Source organism: Nesoenas mayeri, assembly GCF_963082525.1.
Source record: "Nesoenas mayeri genome assembly, chromosome: 1".
In the NCBI taxonomy this organism is placed as follows: Eukaryota; Metazoa; Chordata; class Aves; order Columbiformes; family Columbidae; genus Nesoenas; species Nesoenas mayeri.
Window position 1 is genome coordinate 88,313,325 of NC_137541.1, and position 16,387 is coordinate 88,329,711.

The following is a 16,387-nucleotide window of genomic DNA, read 5'->3' on the forward strand; positions in this document are numbered from 1 at the left end:
GATGGTTCTTACTGAAAAGATATTTTTTCCAAATATTTGTCAAGCATTTAAAATAAGCACTTAAAAATAAAATAGCAAGCACGATTAAATTAATTGCTCTTTCAGTCAACCAGGCTTTAATTATTCCAAAACCTTTACTATTTCTCTAGTCAACTGTAGTGTTTCAGGAAATATCAGTTAGAGAAGACATGACTTTTACAACTAGTAATGCCTTTCCACTCCCCACACTCTACTGGAGAACAAGAAAGTGCAAATATTCTTCAAGTCGCCCTAAAATAAAAGGCAAGCAAAGTTTCTTCTTCCTGGGGGAGGTAAAGAGTATACCTAATTTTTAAATATTCCTTTTATATTATTATTCTGTGTGCACAGGAACATGTTACTGTGTCTAGCTACTCTGCAGTGTTAAGCATGCATCCAAAGGCAAGCTACCTTCCATTGACAGAGTTTTATGCAGAATTGCAAGTGTATTGCAAATTCACAGCTTTGGTTACTTCACTCTCGTTTGCTCATTTATTCACATGTTATATTTTCTAATAAGCCAGAAAATAAATGAATTTTAGGCGGCCACTCTCCCTGAAAAATCTCACCATAAGTATTCTTGTCATACACAAATTCATCACAGATATTCCCACTAACTCTTGCACTAAGAGTAGACCAAGTTTCACTATATGGAAATTTCAGGCTTACACCTGTGAATAGTGAATACTTTTTTTTTTTTTTTTTTTTTTTTTTTTTTTTTTTTCTCTGAGCAGAGGGTAGCCAAACTGCGTATTGTCTCACTGGGGCCCTAACTTGCCTATTTCTCTCATCTGGGGCTTATCAGTCCAGTTGAATCACACTCAGCTTTGCCAATACAAATTTTAAAATTGCAGCAACTTCATCTTTTAGTTATCAGAAGGAAGCTGAAGCTTTTCATATGGCTCAGAAACAACTGGGCGTTTTGCAGCACAGACCATTTGGAGGAAACAAAGACAGTAGTTTCACAAAATTTTTGATTTGTCTTTTTTGTCTGTTGAAGAATTTAACCAAGAGGGTTTCAGTGATCTGCTTTACAGCTTCGTCTACAAGCATCTTTGGCAGCACAATCAAATGGACAGGGACAAGCAGCCAAACAGGAGACATCTTTAACTGATTTCACTACTGGAGAACCTATTTTAGGACTATACACTAGGGCCTTTTGTAATATGGAATAAATATAATTACTTTCTCTCCTTTGTTCAGGAGTGTGGTGAAAGTAATTTTAAATTAGATGGTACAAGCTCCAATGATCAGCTGTCCTATTTGGGCTTGACTCACTACTTGCTACAGCATCCAACAACAAGTTATCTAGATGCATAACTAAGACAGAAAGTAGCAAAACAAAACAATTTCCTGAAAATAATGCTTATGCATCCAGGCAAACATACGACAGTTATCAACAGGCCAGTTCATGGTTCTTACAGCTATTGTTCATGTTTTCAGAGCTGTTTGTAGGCTGACATCAGTCTTGCTGGTTTTCAACCTTCCCTACGACCCTGAGCATACAGATTCAGGCGTGGGCATAACTAAGCAGCTGTCATTTCCCACAGACATCATAGTAGTGCATATTTCCAGCCATACCATCAGAATCTGGGTACACAACCCTTTCCCATTGGTCCTCCTGAAGCTTACCTCCAACCCTGAAAACTGAGCTATGAAAAATCAGAAGGGTGGTTCACAGAAATGGATACCTGGCAATATCATCTGTGCATTTTGCTCCATATCTCTGTCCTGTTTTGCTGTATCAAACTGCCCTGTTCCTCCTTCCCATACTCTCTCAGTGCTCCTCAGCAGGGACAAGCTTCATATCCAAGGCTTTAATGAAGAACAAGGGTATGGTGGGAATGTCACACTGCCTGTTTCTGAGAACAATGGAAGTCTGATTTTTTATTTTTTTTTCTGGACAACAAAAGAAAACCTCAAAAAGAGAAAAATGGACACCAGCCAAGAAACAGGGTGGGGGAAAATGTTTATGGATGTTGGCAAACCTACTGTGCAGCTTTCCCATGTTAAAAACTACATCACTGTCTGCAAAGCCAGGGAAGGTACACTTCTGCAAACTAAGATGATACTAGACTTCCCCATTATGTCCCCTATGAACCTAAATTCCTATTTCTCCACCAAAAAACAGGTAATTAAAGGTGTTTTATTCAGCACAAACACTAGGTTACTGTCATCCCAGAATGAAGTTCTGACTAAAGCAATAGTGCGCTGCACAGCAGGGCTTTAAGACTCCAACAAAATTAAAATAAAGATTTGGAGACTCTGAGCAACCCTGGTCGGTGTAAGGGGGTGGGGGAAGGGCAGCATGTGGTTTGGGATATTTTCACCAAACGTTAAATCACACAGAATATTTCACTCGTCTCCAGTGTGAGATCACTACATGACTCCTCTGTAATGAATTCTTTATCTTGGCAGCTCTCCTGCTTTCTCCCAACTGTGCCTCCCTCTCCTCTCCTCGTCCCAGCGCTGTAACATATGGTAGTATTTGGAGAGCGATGTCGGCCGGGGGGCCGGCCGGGCTGCCCGCACCTGTGCTCCTCCCCGCCTGGCTGCTCCGCAGGCGGCCGCGCTCCGGTCACGCTCCAGCCCCACGGCCTGAGCTCCTTCCTCGCCGGGCACGCCGAGCGCTGCCGGCGGGCTGGCTTCGGGCAGCCCTTGGGATGCGACGTTTCACTTAGTGGCCCCTCGGGGCGCGAGATTGAACTCGGGCGGCTACGTGACCGTGCACGGCCCGAACACTTCCCACGCAGCTCCAAGGGCAGCGCGCTGGGTGGAGGCGGCCGCAGGTGGTGGCCCGCCCAGGTGGCAAACGACGATGCAAAGCGACCGAAAGTTCCGGCCCACCCACCGGCCGCCCCGCTAGCGCCCTGCGGCAGCGGCTTGGAGAGAAAGCCCAGGGGGGACACGCACAGACGGCCACACCGAGCACAAACGCTCCCTCGGGCGGGCACACACCCCCGGGGCGGCGGGACCCTCGCCCGCGGCACGTACGGCACGGACCGCCCGGCGGCTTGGCGCGGTGAGGGCGCGGCCGGAAGGCGTCGCCCCGCGGGAGCCGGTCGCCATGGCGACGCGTGGAGCCTGCCCGTCGCCCGCACCGCCATGGGCCCGAAGCGGCCCAAGACCGGCGGGGCCGCCGCCCCGGCGGGGGGCCCGGTCAGCAACTGGGAGCCCGCGCTGGTGTCCGCCCACCTCGAGGAGGTGAAGGCAGCCGAGGGGCAGGGCAGGGGGCGCAGCGGGGCGGGCGGGCCTTGAGACTTGTAGGTTGGGGGGACCAGGCCCGAGGCGGCCTTCGCGGCTCCTGTGGCCTGGCTATGGCAGTGTCGCTACCCCTAAGGTCACCCCGGGCGGGGGACGTTAATCGTCCCGACGAGTGGCGGAGCTGTCCCCCACCTTTGGCCGCCGCCACTGAGCACCGACCCAGCGGGTTTCTTGCTTTTCCTCCTTGGTGCTTTTCTTTCTGGAGCTTTGGGTGCCAAGTTTCAGCTCGGGCTGAACTTTTTATAAACTGCTGAACAACGAGGTTTGATGGAGGTGCTGACACAGCATTAACTGTAGCGTTGAAAATGTGAGGCTGTAATTTTTCTGCTTGAGTGTGTGCAGCTAAAAAGCACTTTTTTTTTTTTCTTTTACGGTGTGTGAGGATCTAAAGGTATATTTAGGTTTCCAGGTTCTGTGTAAGCAATGTAATTCTAATAAATCTTGACTTGCAAGAGAGAATTTGCTTTCAAAATAGGGCAGTAGTTTAGCAAACAATAATATTTACCTAATATGTGTTTATCTAACACTGCTTCTGCAAGTGAGACAAATTACTTCCGTGGCTTCCTTGTTTGGTGGCTTCCTGTTGTGCCCTATTAAAAAACCGAGGGTGTTTGTTGCTGCTGTGATTTTGGTGTTTTTTTAACATGCCAGCAGCTCTAGAAAGTATGAGGACTTTTGAATTCAGGAGGAGACCTTTACACTGGCTTATCGGTTTTCCAGAAAACGCCACACATGTCCAAAAACTCGTAAATACTTATTTGCTTTTACTTTAATTTGGTGGGAACCATACAGTACAACTTTGGCCAAATAAATTTGCTTTTTGAAGTAAGCTGCTCAGCTAAGGTGGTTGTTACCCATTTTTTCTCTGGAATGTAGATTTTCAGCAGCGTTCAAAGGCACTTCAGCCCATCTTTGCTTGTGAATCTCACCCCTACTCTAGGTGAACCTTTCTGAAGCACGAGAAGGGGGTGAAGGTTCAATCTTCATCACCTACTCAGTTTTTGACCTTTTTTCCCATGCTTACTAGCAAGGTGCCAATTAGTGATTTATTTTCTTTTATGGTGGTGTTTATTGTGGTTGTGGATATTGTCCAGTGAATTCACTGAACAAAGTGCTTTGTTTACTCTGCTGCTTCTACATGTAATTTATTACATCTCTTAAATACAAACCATTACACTGATGTATTTTAACAGGCAGAAAGTAAAATGCTTAAAATTTAGGAAATGCCAGAATTAGGATTATTCAGGACCACCCATTGAGGCAGATGGAAAGAAATGTTGAATATGTTCACTAAACGGGTCAAGGATTCAGTAGGAAAAAATATGCAGTCATCTAATTAAAGATTAATGTAATGTATGTTCCCACAGGGCTAAATTGAGACACCTTGGTTCCTTAATTCTAGTGTTGTCCAAGCATTTTCATTTTCAGTTAAGCTAATTCCACTTTGTCTGTCTTGCTGATAGCAGACACAGCCTTGGGAACATGGGAAAAACTGTCTCCCTGCTGCAGTCAGCTTGAACTCAGGCTTCCGTGATGATGGGCAGCCACTGAAATTTCTTATTGCAGGAAAATTCTTATTCAGCTCTTAGAGGCAGGAGCATACTCGGTGCAAAACTGTCAAATACCAGCAAATCTCTTCTGAGCATGTGTGAATCAAGATTTGTCAAGTATGGCCAAATGTGGGTATACTTAATGTAAATAAACGTGCTCTGTAAAAGCACATCTTTGACACAAGTATGGCTGCGCTGCCAAATTTTAGTTCCTTCCTCTCGAACACAGAGGGAATTGCATATCTTAATTACTTAATCACATAGAACTTTTTATTAATGGATAAAAATTATTTTTAAAAATCAAACCTCATTCTGCAAATAGTTTAACCACAGTCTCCTTTTTCCGTCTCCGCTCCAGTAATCTTATAACATAGAGGATTTAAACTTGAATATATAAAGGTCAGGAACTGAAAGCAGTCTGTAAAAGGGAGTGTTGAGCAACTTTAAGTGTCAACAGACACACTGCACAAAATTATTTTTTACTCCTCAGTATTGTATATGTTATACCATATGAATCTGAAGTTATTTTTGAAATGACAGGAACTTTTATCAATTAAATAAATTTATCTCCTGGTAATTCATCCATAAAGACTTTTACTTGTATCAATTTGGAGAATATTCTTTTCCTTTATTGGAGCCAAAAGGAATTTACTAGAACTGGCTTTAAATTGTACCAGATAGGCTGAGCAATGAAATTTCACATTTTAATGTGTTTATGACTTAAAGTATTTTATTAGCCTGATCTGTAAAAAGGAGCCATTTTACCAGTGGTGTTAACATTTTATGGGTGGGTATGCTAACTAAAATATGATTTAAATGGTATTTACTAACCAAATAATTGCTTTTACTAAATACACTGTGAAAACTGGCAAACAGACAGCTGAAAAACATGTACAGGGCAAATATGGATTTTACAGAGCTTCACATTATAGTTGATATACATCTTCTTTGTTTCTAATGTGCTACGCAGAAGAACATGAAGCTGCAAGTTGTTTTTGCCTTCAGAGGTTTATCAAGATATTTTGATTGGGTTCACTGCAGAATTAAATTACAAAATAAAAATTAAGATTCTTAGTTTTAAAATTTGCATGTTTTAAGTAGTTAAATGGAAATATTTGTTGAGCAAAGGCTGAATTCTGGGCAAATATAGCCCTTGACAATTGAAATAATCGTTATCCATTATATATTTTTATTAGCTAGTATAAGTAAAGATAGCAACTGGAAGCTACATTCTGCTCTGACTTTGAATCCGATGGTTTCTTTCATTTTTATTGGCATTTAAGGCCTGAACATTGAACTGAAATGAAACACTGTAAAACCCTTAAAACTGTTCTGAATACGATGACTCCACTTCTGATTACTATTCATTCTGCTTCCCCTTCAGAGAGGAATTAACATTTAATTGAGTTTTGATACTCTGTAACCTGCCCAGATTATACAGCAAAAGATCAGGCTCTTAAAACCAGAATCCATTAGTAATATGAGTATGTGTCAATCAGCAGATAATGAAAGTGAACTTGATGATTTCTGAACAGTGGTGCCCTGCACAGTCACAACATTAGGGCTACAAAATTGCTGATGAGCAACCTTTCCCAGGAATGGAAAACAAGCTCCCCCATTGTTGAAAGCAAAGAGTGCTAGAGGTAATATCGCTCTACATGTTCATAAATCAGTGATAGATCTCATTATTTCTGAGGCATTACTTAAAAATCAGGTAATTAAAGAACTCTTGCTGTTTGATGCTCAAGTGTTTGGAGTTCAAGTTTTCAACTGTTTCTTTTCAGCCGCTACAGTTAAATTTGAAATTGTACTGTAATGAAATGAGCTGGTTATGGCCTGAAGATGAAATACACACACACACCAACAAACAAAAATATCCACAAAACCAAATGAACACACAAAAACACCCACACACTAAATACCACAAGAATAAGTGATGGTGCAAAATGACAGACACTTAGATTGCCTGGAAAAGAGGGGAGGGGGGAAATGAAGATGGCTGCTTGATGTCTTTTCTGATCAAAGAGGTCTAGAAACTGATGCTGCACAAATAAAAAATGCATCTGATATGTTAAAATGTCTTCTCAAGAACAGCTGCCCTTTTGTGTCTAGGTAATGAAGCAGAAAAAACAAGATACATTTAAAAAGGAAACAAAATTTTATTACCTATATCTGCTTCTTTTCTTTTTCAATGTGAATTGAAGATAGAGATTTTTTTTTTTTAAATATACATATGCTATTCCAATACTACTGTGACAAATAAGATAAGTAGGCCATGTGTATTGGCTTTTAACAGTTGGGAAAAAAGATCATATTTACAGGAAGACACAATGGAGGCTTCAGAACAAAATAAGGAAATTACGACACTTCTGTGTTTTGTGAAAAGGATTTAGGAAATCTGCTAGCTGCTGACATGGAGCTTTCGGAGTTCGGTGGATCTTGCTAGGACTCTTCACTTGAGGGATATACAAGCTTCCCACATAGATGTTTATTTTTAACATTGAGAGAGACTTCAGTGCTTTTCAACTCTGGACATGGCCAAGAGTTCTAAAACAGGGTGGGGGGCGACAGTGTCACTTGTGACAATGATTATCACTGGATGTTTTCCTGTGAGAGTGGTCTGGCCTGCCCTTAGCTGGAGTTTGTTTCAGATTATTTAAGGAGTATTCAGTTACCAATGCCACATATTCAGCCTCATTTTTTTTTTCATTCATGTTTGAATCAGCATTGTTGATTCTGTGGGCTGTCTACTCCCTGCATGTTGGTCGTCTTTGTTCACAGTATGTAGTGCTTCCATTATACTCTCAATGGCAGCCTTCCTTAGACTGTTTCCACACTTTCCCAGTAGTTATTTTTATAGTTTTCTCTACCCTGTTCTTTAAGCTGGGAACCTCATTTGAGGTAGCCTTAGGGTCACTAATCTATCCTCTTTCAGATCCCTTCTCAGGTCTCACATCTACAATAACATTTGAAAGAATTAAACTAAGTAGAGGAGCAGTTGTATATTGAGGGAGAAAATATTTTTAAAGTAATTGTATACATTTTACTACTTTTACTTCTCATTTTTATGTTGTGATTTTAGGTGGTGAGCTGTAGAACCAAGGTCTGTTTCTTCTCTATCCTTTCAGTGCCTGGAACATTAAGGATACTGTTACAGTATTGATAAATATAAGGGAAATATTGCAAAAATAATATATTTTTAAAGTCAGAAAAGAACATTGTGATTTAAACACCTTAAACTATGTACTAATGCCTCACATTCACTGTCCTTAATGACTTCGGTTGCAGGTCTCAATGTTCAGCCTTTCTGAGAAATTATCTTTGAGGACTTCAAAATTAATCAGTTTAGAAACAAATGACATGCTATTAGTGACTCTGGGAATTCTGGATAATTATTGCCTGTTAAAGTTTGTCTAGCTATTTCTGGTATTTATCTATCTCCAATCCCTAGGTATTACACCTTTTTTACAAAAGGAATGATGTTTCTTCATTTTGCAGTTAGAGAGGTGTGGGCTATCTCTAACACTGCTTAAACTTTTACGCAAAAGACCTTTTATTGAGCTGCATATACTTCTGTAGAAGTAAGTTAGGTGGGGTTACAATTTTCATCATCAGTTATGTTGTAGAAGCTTATTCCACATATTTTGTTTTTAATATATTAGCCGATGATGTGCCACACTGATATCAAGGGCATACCTTTTGCTGAGGGCATACCTTTTTCTGAGAATGCTTATATCTGAATAAAGCCTAACAGTTTTTTTTTAAAATTCACTTTTCACAAGCAGGCTTTAACCTGATGTTTTGCTTTGGTGCTTTGTTACAGGCTGCTATGAAGGTGGGCATCACAGTGGAAGTCAGAAAAATTTGTTCTCCATTGCTTATAGTGACTTTCCAAGGAATGCATAAGTGTCACGAAGGAGAGTCTCATTGCTCAGACATAACTCTGAAAGCGCCTGGGAACTATTAGAGGGGCTAGAGAAGAAGGATTTGGAGAAAGCATCTGAGGATGGTGAAATCTGCAAGTGGGATCAGATAATGAAACTAGGGACTAGCTGGATAAGGAGACTGAGTATGAGAGCTAGGGGAGCCAGTAATGAATGCAAGAAGCATCAGGAGAACTGGTGGAACTCAGATGAGGAACAGAGAATGGAAATAGAAGAAGTGAGCTAGGGACGTTTGTGACCAAGGAATGGAAGGATTGAGAAGAGACGGGACTATAAGGAAGATGGGTTTCACAGAACGTGTTGTTGCAGGTTGATGTTAATCAGTGCCAAGCAGGTGTGATTTGTGGGCACCGAGATACCAGCATGTTTTAAGGAGGTACTAAAAAAGGCATAAGGTGCAGTTTTGAGAACTCTCTGCTGGAGATTTCTTTGCATATCTGAAGAACTGCAGGAAGCACTGGAACAGGCTGCCCAGGGAAGTGGTGGAATCACTATTCCTGGAGGTGTTTAAAATACACATAGATGAGGGTCTTAGGGACATGGTTTAGTACTAGGTTTTGGTTATGGTTGGACTCAATGATCGGAACTGTCTCTTCCAACCAAAATGATTCTATGATTCTAAGTTGTGAGAGCAGGCTCTATATTGCTGCTGGACCATGCTTCCTCTAGCATCTAGAGTAGAACCTAACATTCTTGGATCTTGTTCTCTTGTGCTGTCAGCATCTGTGCGTGAGACTTACTGAGCCTTGCTCCCCTCTTTTGGTGCTCCTCACTGAAGAGGACAGCATAGTGATACCAATTGCTCCTTTAGCTCATGTTGCGGAATGGTCATTCTAAAGGCTCCAGCTCTGCTGACAAGCTCTGGAAACACCAGGATACTGCCACGAGGGCATTTCATCATCCGTTCAGAAAGCCTGGAAAATTATGCATTTGCACACAAGTATGGACATCTAAGTGTTCTCTGTTTAAAGAATGGTAACATTTTTGTGTCCTACTGTTAGCAGCTATGAAATAGCTAGTTTAACTTGAACTCATATTAACTGTAACTCCTGTGCATGTTTTGATGATAATGTTGTAATAATTAGCTCTTTCACCGTGTTGTATGCTGGTGGCTATCTTGGCGCCTTTAAACAGGAAGAGGTTTCATCCTCCATCCTCCCTGGCAACTAGAAAGGGAAAAAGAAATTCAGTGTACTATTTTCTGTATTTGCAGTCCCCACACAAGCCATTGCTGCCACCTCTTTTGCACTGAGTAGTGCCTGCTGCCCGAGGTAAGCTGGACATTCTCCTCGCCTAAATTCCATTATGTCTGTGTGCTCTTAGACCATCAGTGATATTCTTGCACTCTCCTGCATTTTGTAATTTTAAAAACTTAAGGTTTATTTTGTGCTGCTATAAAACATCAAGGAAGTTTATGATGTGTGGAACTGTAGTGGCCCTTTTGGATTAGGTGTCTGCTCTGTAGCTACTGGCAGTTACAGGAAACCATGCTTAGTGACCTAGGTGATCTTTCCATCTTTTTTGTTTCTCTGAAGATTCCATGGTTAAAAAAAATGAGGCATGTATGTCTAATCACCTATTCATGTGATGTTGCGCTTTGTTACCTTAAGACTATGACAAACAATTTCTCTCCATGCAAGCATTTACTAGTTTGAAACTTATGTCAAGTGTTGCTTTCTCCCATCCTGAGGTAATCAGTTGCTCAAATTACAAACATTTAGGGTAGGCTTTTTTTCATGCTAAGAGAAGCAACAAATGAAGAAGGGTACAGCAAATCTGGAAAAAAAGTCTTCTCCTTTTACCATTTACATCTAACTTTTTTTTTTTTTTTAATGGTTCTTTTCCTTACTTTGCCATCAACTCAGGTTTTGTTCCTCTTTTCCACAAGGACTTTGTACATAATATATATGTATGAAAACATTTCTGTCAAAATCATCAAGTTACCACCCTCTCTTAAATTTGTCTTTAAATTCTTTCCCTGGTATAATGCCCACTGGACTGGTATGTGACTGGTCAGCCTCATCCTGATAAGCATGACAGTGCCTGGGGACTACCTTGATTTTACTGAAACTCTTTCCATATTTACCTTTATGCAGCTTTATTGATATCCTTGCAGTTTACACATACAGATGTGCAACAACAACAAATAAATGGTGATTCCTGAAGAGTATATAGCACAACTATTTGAAGTGCTTACGGTTCAGGCACCACTGATGCCAATAAAGAATACTCTGGAGTGAGATGTTCTGGAAATAGCCACTCACTTCATGAAAGGGATTCCAGTAGGTTAAAGCAGAAGAAAAGGAAGAGTAACCAGTAAAAATTGCTTAAATGATGTAATTTTGAAGCTTTTGTGGATGTATATCACTAAATAATGTGTTACGATCTTCTCTTTTTCTCCATTTCTATAATGGTGAAATCAGATTTTTTTTTTTCGTAGAAATGTGTATTTTATTGCAAATTTTTGAAAATTGCTAGTGTTTTTCTTTTGTCAATATTGTAGTGAAATATAACTTGCCATTGATAAATAATTTTTCTTGGTTCAGAATACTTAGTGAAACAGTGTATACACAGAATCACGGTATACAAAAATATGCTCTCATAAAACATCATACAAAGAATTTCACAGTTTTCAGAAAATAGTATCTGGGCATTATCTAATTCCCGGGATGAGTGAGCTGAAATTTGTTTATTTTTTTGTACAGCAAATAACGACAATAATATATATATTAAATGACAGTAATACAGATATTCAAAATTCACTTCTTGTTTGCTTACTGAGCTGTCAAATCTGCAAGTGACATTTAAAAGTTATTTTAATTTTTTTGTGATGCTAATGCAGCGTTTCCCAACGAGGCGGTTTTTAGAGGTTGTTAGTAGGCATTTGTGTTTTCCATAGCGTAATGCTGCCACCTGATGGCAGAAGGAATTGGCACAAGGTAGTATGTGCTTTTTTGGGTTGTATACAGTTTATTTCAGTGTGATTAACACAGTGATGTTGAATGTACTTTAAAGGGATTAACCATCTCTAGAGGTTTACTCCTTGAAACCACAGATGAGCGCTTTTGTTTGCTTGTGTTTTAATACCTTAAATATTTTATTTTGGAAAGTAGGATGACTGGAAGCCTAGCATCGCTTTTGTTGTTGGAACCAAAATTGAGGATGAAATCCACACCAAGGCCCTGTCCCTTGCTGTGCAGGTGCCACAGCGGAAACTCTTCAGTGTGATAACACGTGAAGACATTTTCAGACAGGTACTCTAAGAAAGGAACTTTTAATAACAAGCCAAACTGTAGATGTCACTTCTAGATACTAACTTAATTGATCTGTGGTAACTATAAGTTTCATATTCAATTGAATTACTTTGTGGAAGTTTTAAAAGTTATACTGATTCATAGGAGTTAAAAATGGAAAAACAAAAGCTTACTGTATAAACTGTTCTGCTCCCTGTAAATAGTGAGGTTTTGTTACAGACTGATCTTCAAGTGCCTTCCCTAAGATACAGGGGTACCATAAGATGATTCCTCACTGTTTTGGAGTGTGAGTATAGTGTTTGCAAAAGGGAATAATGAGTAAAATAATTGGTGTAAACTTAAAATCTTCTCATGATAGAATGTATTATTTCCTTGCAGATTAGAGAATCTGGGAATCAAAAAGGAAAAAAGGTTAAGGATACGCCTATGTACTATGAGGTAGGTTAAAGGATGTATTGCACAGTCAGTGCTCTTTTACACTGAAGTAAATACAGCTGTGTAATTGCGTTATGAATATCTGAGTAAATGCAAATCTGTTGGAGGTAGCTGATAAAAACACTCAACAATCTAGATACTTAAACTGCTTCTTTTTCCCCAATACCAACACTATTCTGTTAGACTGCTAAGTAAGTGAGGATCAAGATGTCTTTTTAGGGGTATGAGCTTTATTATATTAAGAATGTGTTATGTGGTCATATTTTGATGGTGGTGTCAGAAATTACAGAAAAAAAGATAGACTCTGCTCTCACAGATGCTCCCAGTAATTTAAAGACTTACACTTTCATTTATGGGAATGCAGTCCTGTAAATGAAACACCATCTCTGTGTGCCAGTATCCATTATAACCTCAGTTTGATGTTAAATTCTAACCTGGTTCCTTTAGTGGGACATGTCAATGAGGTTAGGAATCATGCTTAGTACAAAGAGGACTTCCTTCTCCCTACCTCGTTAATGTTTTACTTACAGCCTGTGAGAGGTTATAAAATCCTGTGATTAATTAGAAGATTGTTTAAAATTTTCTCAGGTAGAGTTTTATGAGCCTACAGACCTGGAGCATAAAGAATTTTGGATTCCTCTAAAAAGATCTTGTTTGCATTTTAGTTCCGCAATGACTAATAAACTTTTTATGTGTCTCAGGTTTTGGTGGGCTTTATAACAGGTCTTTTTAGTTAAAGTCTGTTTTTCAGTAATGCCAGACTACTATCTGAACAAGTCCCTTTGGAATTATTTACCACTGACATGACTGTGAATTTTATGCAATTAACCCTCTTTGTTTAGTCCTAGCCTCCCAGGCAAACTTGCCCTTGTATTACCTGGGATGTAAAACCTCCTTCAGTCCTACTGACAGAGGATTTTGAAGTCTGGCTCTAAGCAGAAGCTTTGTATGATACCTGTATTTAATTACTACGAGCAATTTTCCTTGTGAAGTGGATACTTATTAAATTCCAGCTGTCAGTGCTGTGTCTCATTAGCTACTTACTTCACTCCTCAAAGACATTTTTTTCCTCCTCTCCTTTAACAGAGAATAGAAAATGCCTGTTCTGACCTTTTGGTTGGACTCAGTTTCCGTTCTAGCTGTAGCAAATTGGAAGATTGATAATGTTGCCACAAGCATTAGGATCCTGCCTCTCTGGGCAGAATTTGCTCCTGAGTGTTCTCTTCAAGTCCATGTGCCGTTTGTACATTCAAAGCTTTCAATGCAGTGAGGATAAACAAGTACAAGATTAGCACAGAACACAGGGTTGCAAAATGTCCTTCTGATGGGAGCGTTTCTGTCTTCACTCCATACAGTTGTCTTCTCTGTGGTAGGATTCAATACACTAGCATTTCCACAAGCACATATTCATTTCAAAGGAGGCTGTAAATGAGATTCCTGAAGCTTAATGGCCTTTGAATATATGAAATGTACATGTGTGTTAATTTGGGACTGATGACATGCATAGTAATGTGGTTATTAATGATGTTAGTAGGAACATTATTACCTATGTCATTGGTCTTGCATATTGAGTCTATTGAAATGCAGGGTTTTTAATACATTTCAGTGCAGCAGTCTGCAGAGCCTGCTTTAAGTCAAGAAACTGTAACAAACTGCTCTTGGTGTATTGAAAGCTAATTAGATATCATATTAAAATAATTATTTTTGTCTATTCTAAATTAATTCCCTTCAGTGTTTCTATCATCTTACTGTGTTGTGTTTTCTATTACTCTTATTGTAAAAAGTGAAGCAGTCCAGGGCAGAGTTTATGAATATGTAAATAAAAGATTTCCAAATGTAGGAGAATTAGGTGTCTAACACCTTCTCTGTTTCTTAAGTGACTTGATGGGAATAGGAATCCTGATGTGTAGTTTTGTGCTGATTTCAGTATTTAATTATACTAGGCTCTCTCTCTTATAAAGAGATATGGAAAGGAAAATGGTATGTTTCCTGTAAAATATCAACAGATTTCATAATGAATCAGGTTAATTTATCTTTTACAGTTTTTCCAACAGACAAAACCTAAAACTACAGTACGTTTGAATAAAATATATGCATTTTATAAGCAAGGTATCTGTCATTTGTCGTTTATGTATCTGTTTGTTTTTCATTAGCTTTTTATTAAGGTCAGTAAGATCACGTGTAATTAAGGTGCTTTACCACTACTAAATATGACAGTGTTTTAGTTTCCAAACTTTGAATTTTGAAAATCTATTCAAGCCTATATTTTCCATAGTAGATTTGTTCCTGAAGCAGATTTTTTTTTCCTTGAAAATTCTAGTGAGACTAAGTTCAGGGGCTCTGTGGATGGAAGTTTACAGTAGTAGTTGTTTTAGTAGCAGTTTTACACTTTTGTTGGACTCACTGGGACAGGGTCGGGAAAGTTGATGTTGTTACCTGGGAAATTTTGAGAAGAAATCTTGTCCCATGCTCATAAGGGAACAAGCTAAGGCTGGGGAGTAGTACCATGGTGAGAAGAGATTCTGAAAAGAAGATGAAACCTTATGTGACCCCTTCATGTGAGACAAATGGAAGTAGATAGATGGTGTTGCTGAATATGGACAGTTGAATTAGGGATGTGGCCACAAAAGAGACATGGGAGAGAGATGTGGAACAATTTTGTGATTATCTCAGATAAGCTGAGACATTTGGGATAAAGGGTTGTGCAAGGATGGAAAAGGCACAAGTGGCAGAGACAAGAGCAGTTTTGTTTGGATGTAGATCCCAGAACGCTGCCTTCAGAATGTGTTCCTGTGCTTGTGCCAGCAAAACTCAAGTCTTGTAGCAGCAGCAGTATCCTTCCCCACACTGCTCTGGCTCATTTCCACAACAAGCCATCCTGTGTAACCAAAAAGGCGTAATTGCAGTTTAAAATATTAATCTTTTTTTCACTGGCTGTTAAGAATTAACATAATAATTCTGGTTTCTCACAGCATGGCACCTATTTATAGTTATTAAACTTAAAAATATTATCAATTCACAGAATCACAGAATGTTAGGGATTGGAAGGGACCTCGAAATATCATCTAGTCCAATCCCCCTGCCGGAGCAGGAACAGCTAGATGAGGTTACACAGGGAGGTGTCCAGGCAGCTCTTGAATGCCTCCAGAGAAGGAGACTCCACAACGCCCTTGGGCAGCCTGTTCCAGTGCTCTGGCACCCTCACTGAGAAGAAGTTTAATTCAAGTGCCAAATCCAAATTGTGGCCCATTCTCATCCTGGAATTCTGTGAGATGGGAGCAGAATAAACCAGCTGTAAATAAGTATTTCCCAGCTGTTAATCATTGGATAGATAACCACTGGTGTCTCCTGCATTTTGGGGGTGAAATGCAGAATGAACAGTGTGCACTGCCCTCCAGAAATACTTGCTAGACTTATGATTTCTAGAGGACAGGTATAGGTCAAAACATATTAGAAAAGCTCCTAAAAATAAACAACCTAAGGAGTAAATTCATCTCCTGCTAGGCTCAGTATAGTACACTGTGGAAGAGTGGAAGCATTCTTTAAGTAGAAAAGATGGGAACAACCCAGGGGAGGAGGCCATTACACAAATAGAGGGAAGTCTGTGATAGCAGCAAATTCCATAATTTGCAGGGGGTGAGGGGAGGCATTCATATTGAAAAGGAAAAGGCAAGTGGACTTTCTGGGTTTTGGACCTCAAATGTAGTGAAAGTGTTTGTAGTTGAAAGGAAACTTTCCTGCAAGTGATTTTATTTTCTTTCAAATATGGGAAACCAATGCCACCTAGAAAGAATAAAATATTACCCAGAGTAAAGACATACCACCATGTCTTTGCATCAGCCTTTGCTATTGTCAGAGCATTCAAAGCCACTGCATGATCAGTAGTAGCATGTGTAGTCCTTTGAGTTATCAGATTATATGC

At 39.7% G+C, this 16,387-nt stretch overlaps 1 protein-coding gene across 1 annotated transcript in view; it reads left to right on the forward strand.

Moving 5' to 3' along the window:
• Positions 1-2,496: 2,496 nt before the first annotated feature.
• Positions 2,497-16,387, forward strand: part of SPAG17 (sperm associated antigen 17) — a gene marked incomplete at both ends in the record, with an annotated part of 111,743 nt that continues 97,852 nt past the window's right edge. Inside the window, 3 exons of the mRNA XM_080349735.1 lie at positions 2,497-3,222; positions 11,890-12,030; positions 12,409-12,468. Of these exons, the coding sequence (XP_080205861.1) occupies positions 2,497-3,222; positions 11,890-12,030; positions 12,409-12,468 (927 nt within the window). The remainder of the gene's footprint in view (positions 3,223-11,889; positions 12,031-12,408; positions 12,469-16,387) is intronic.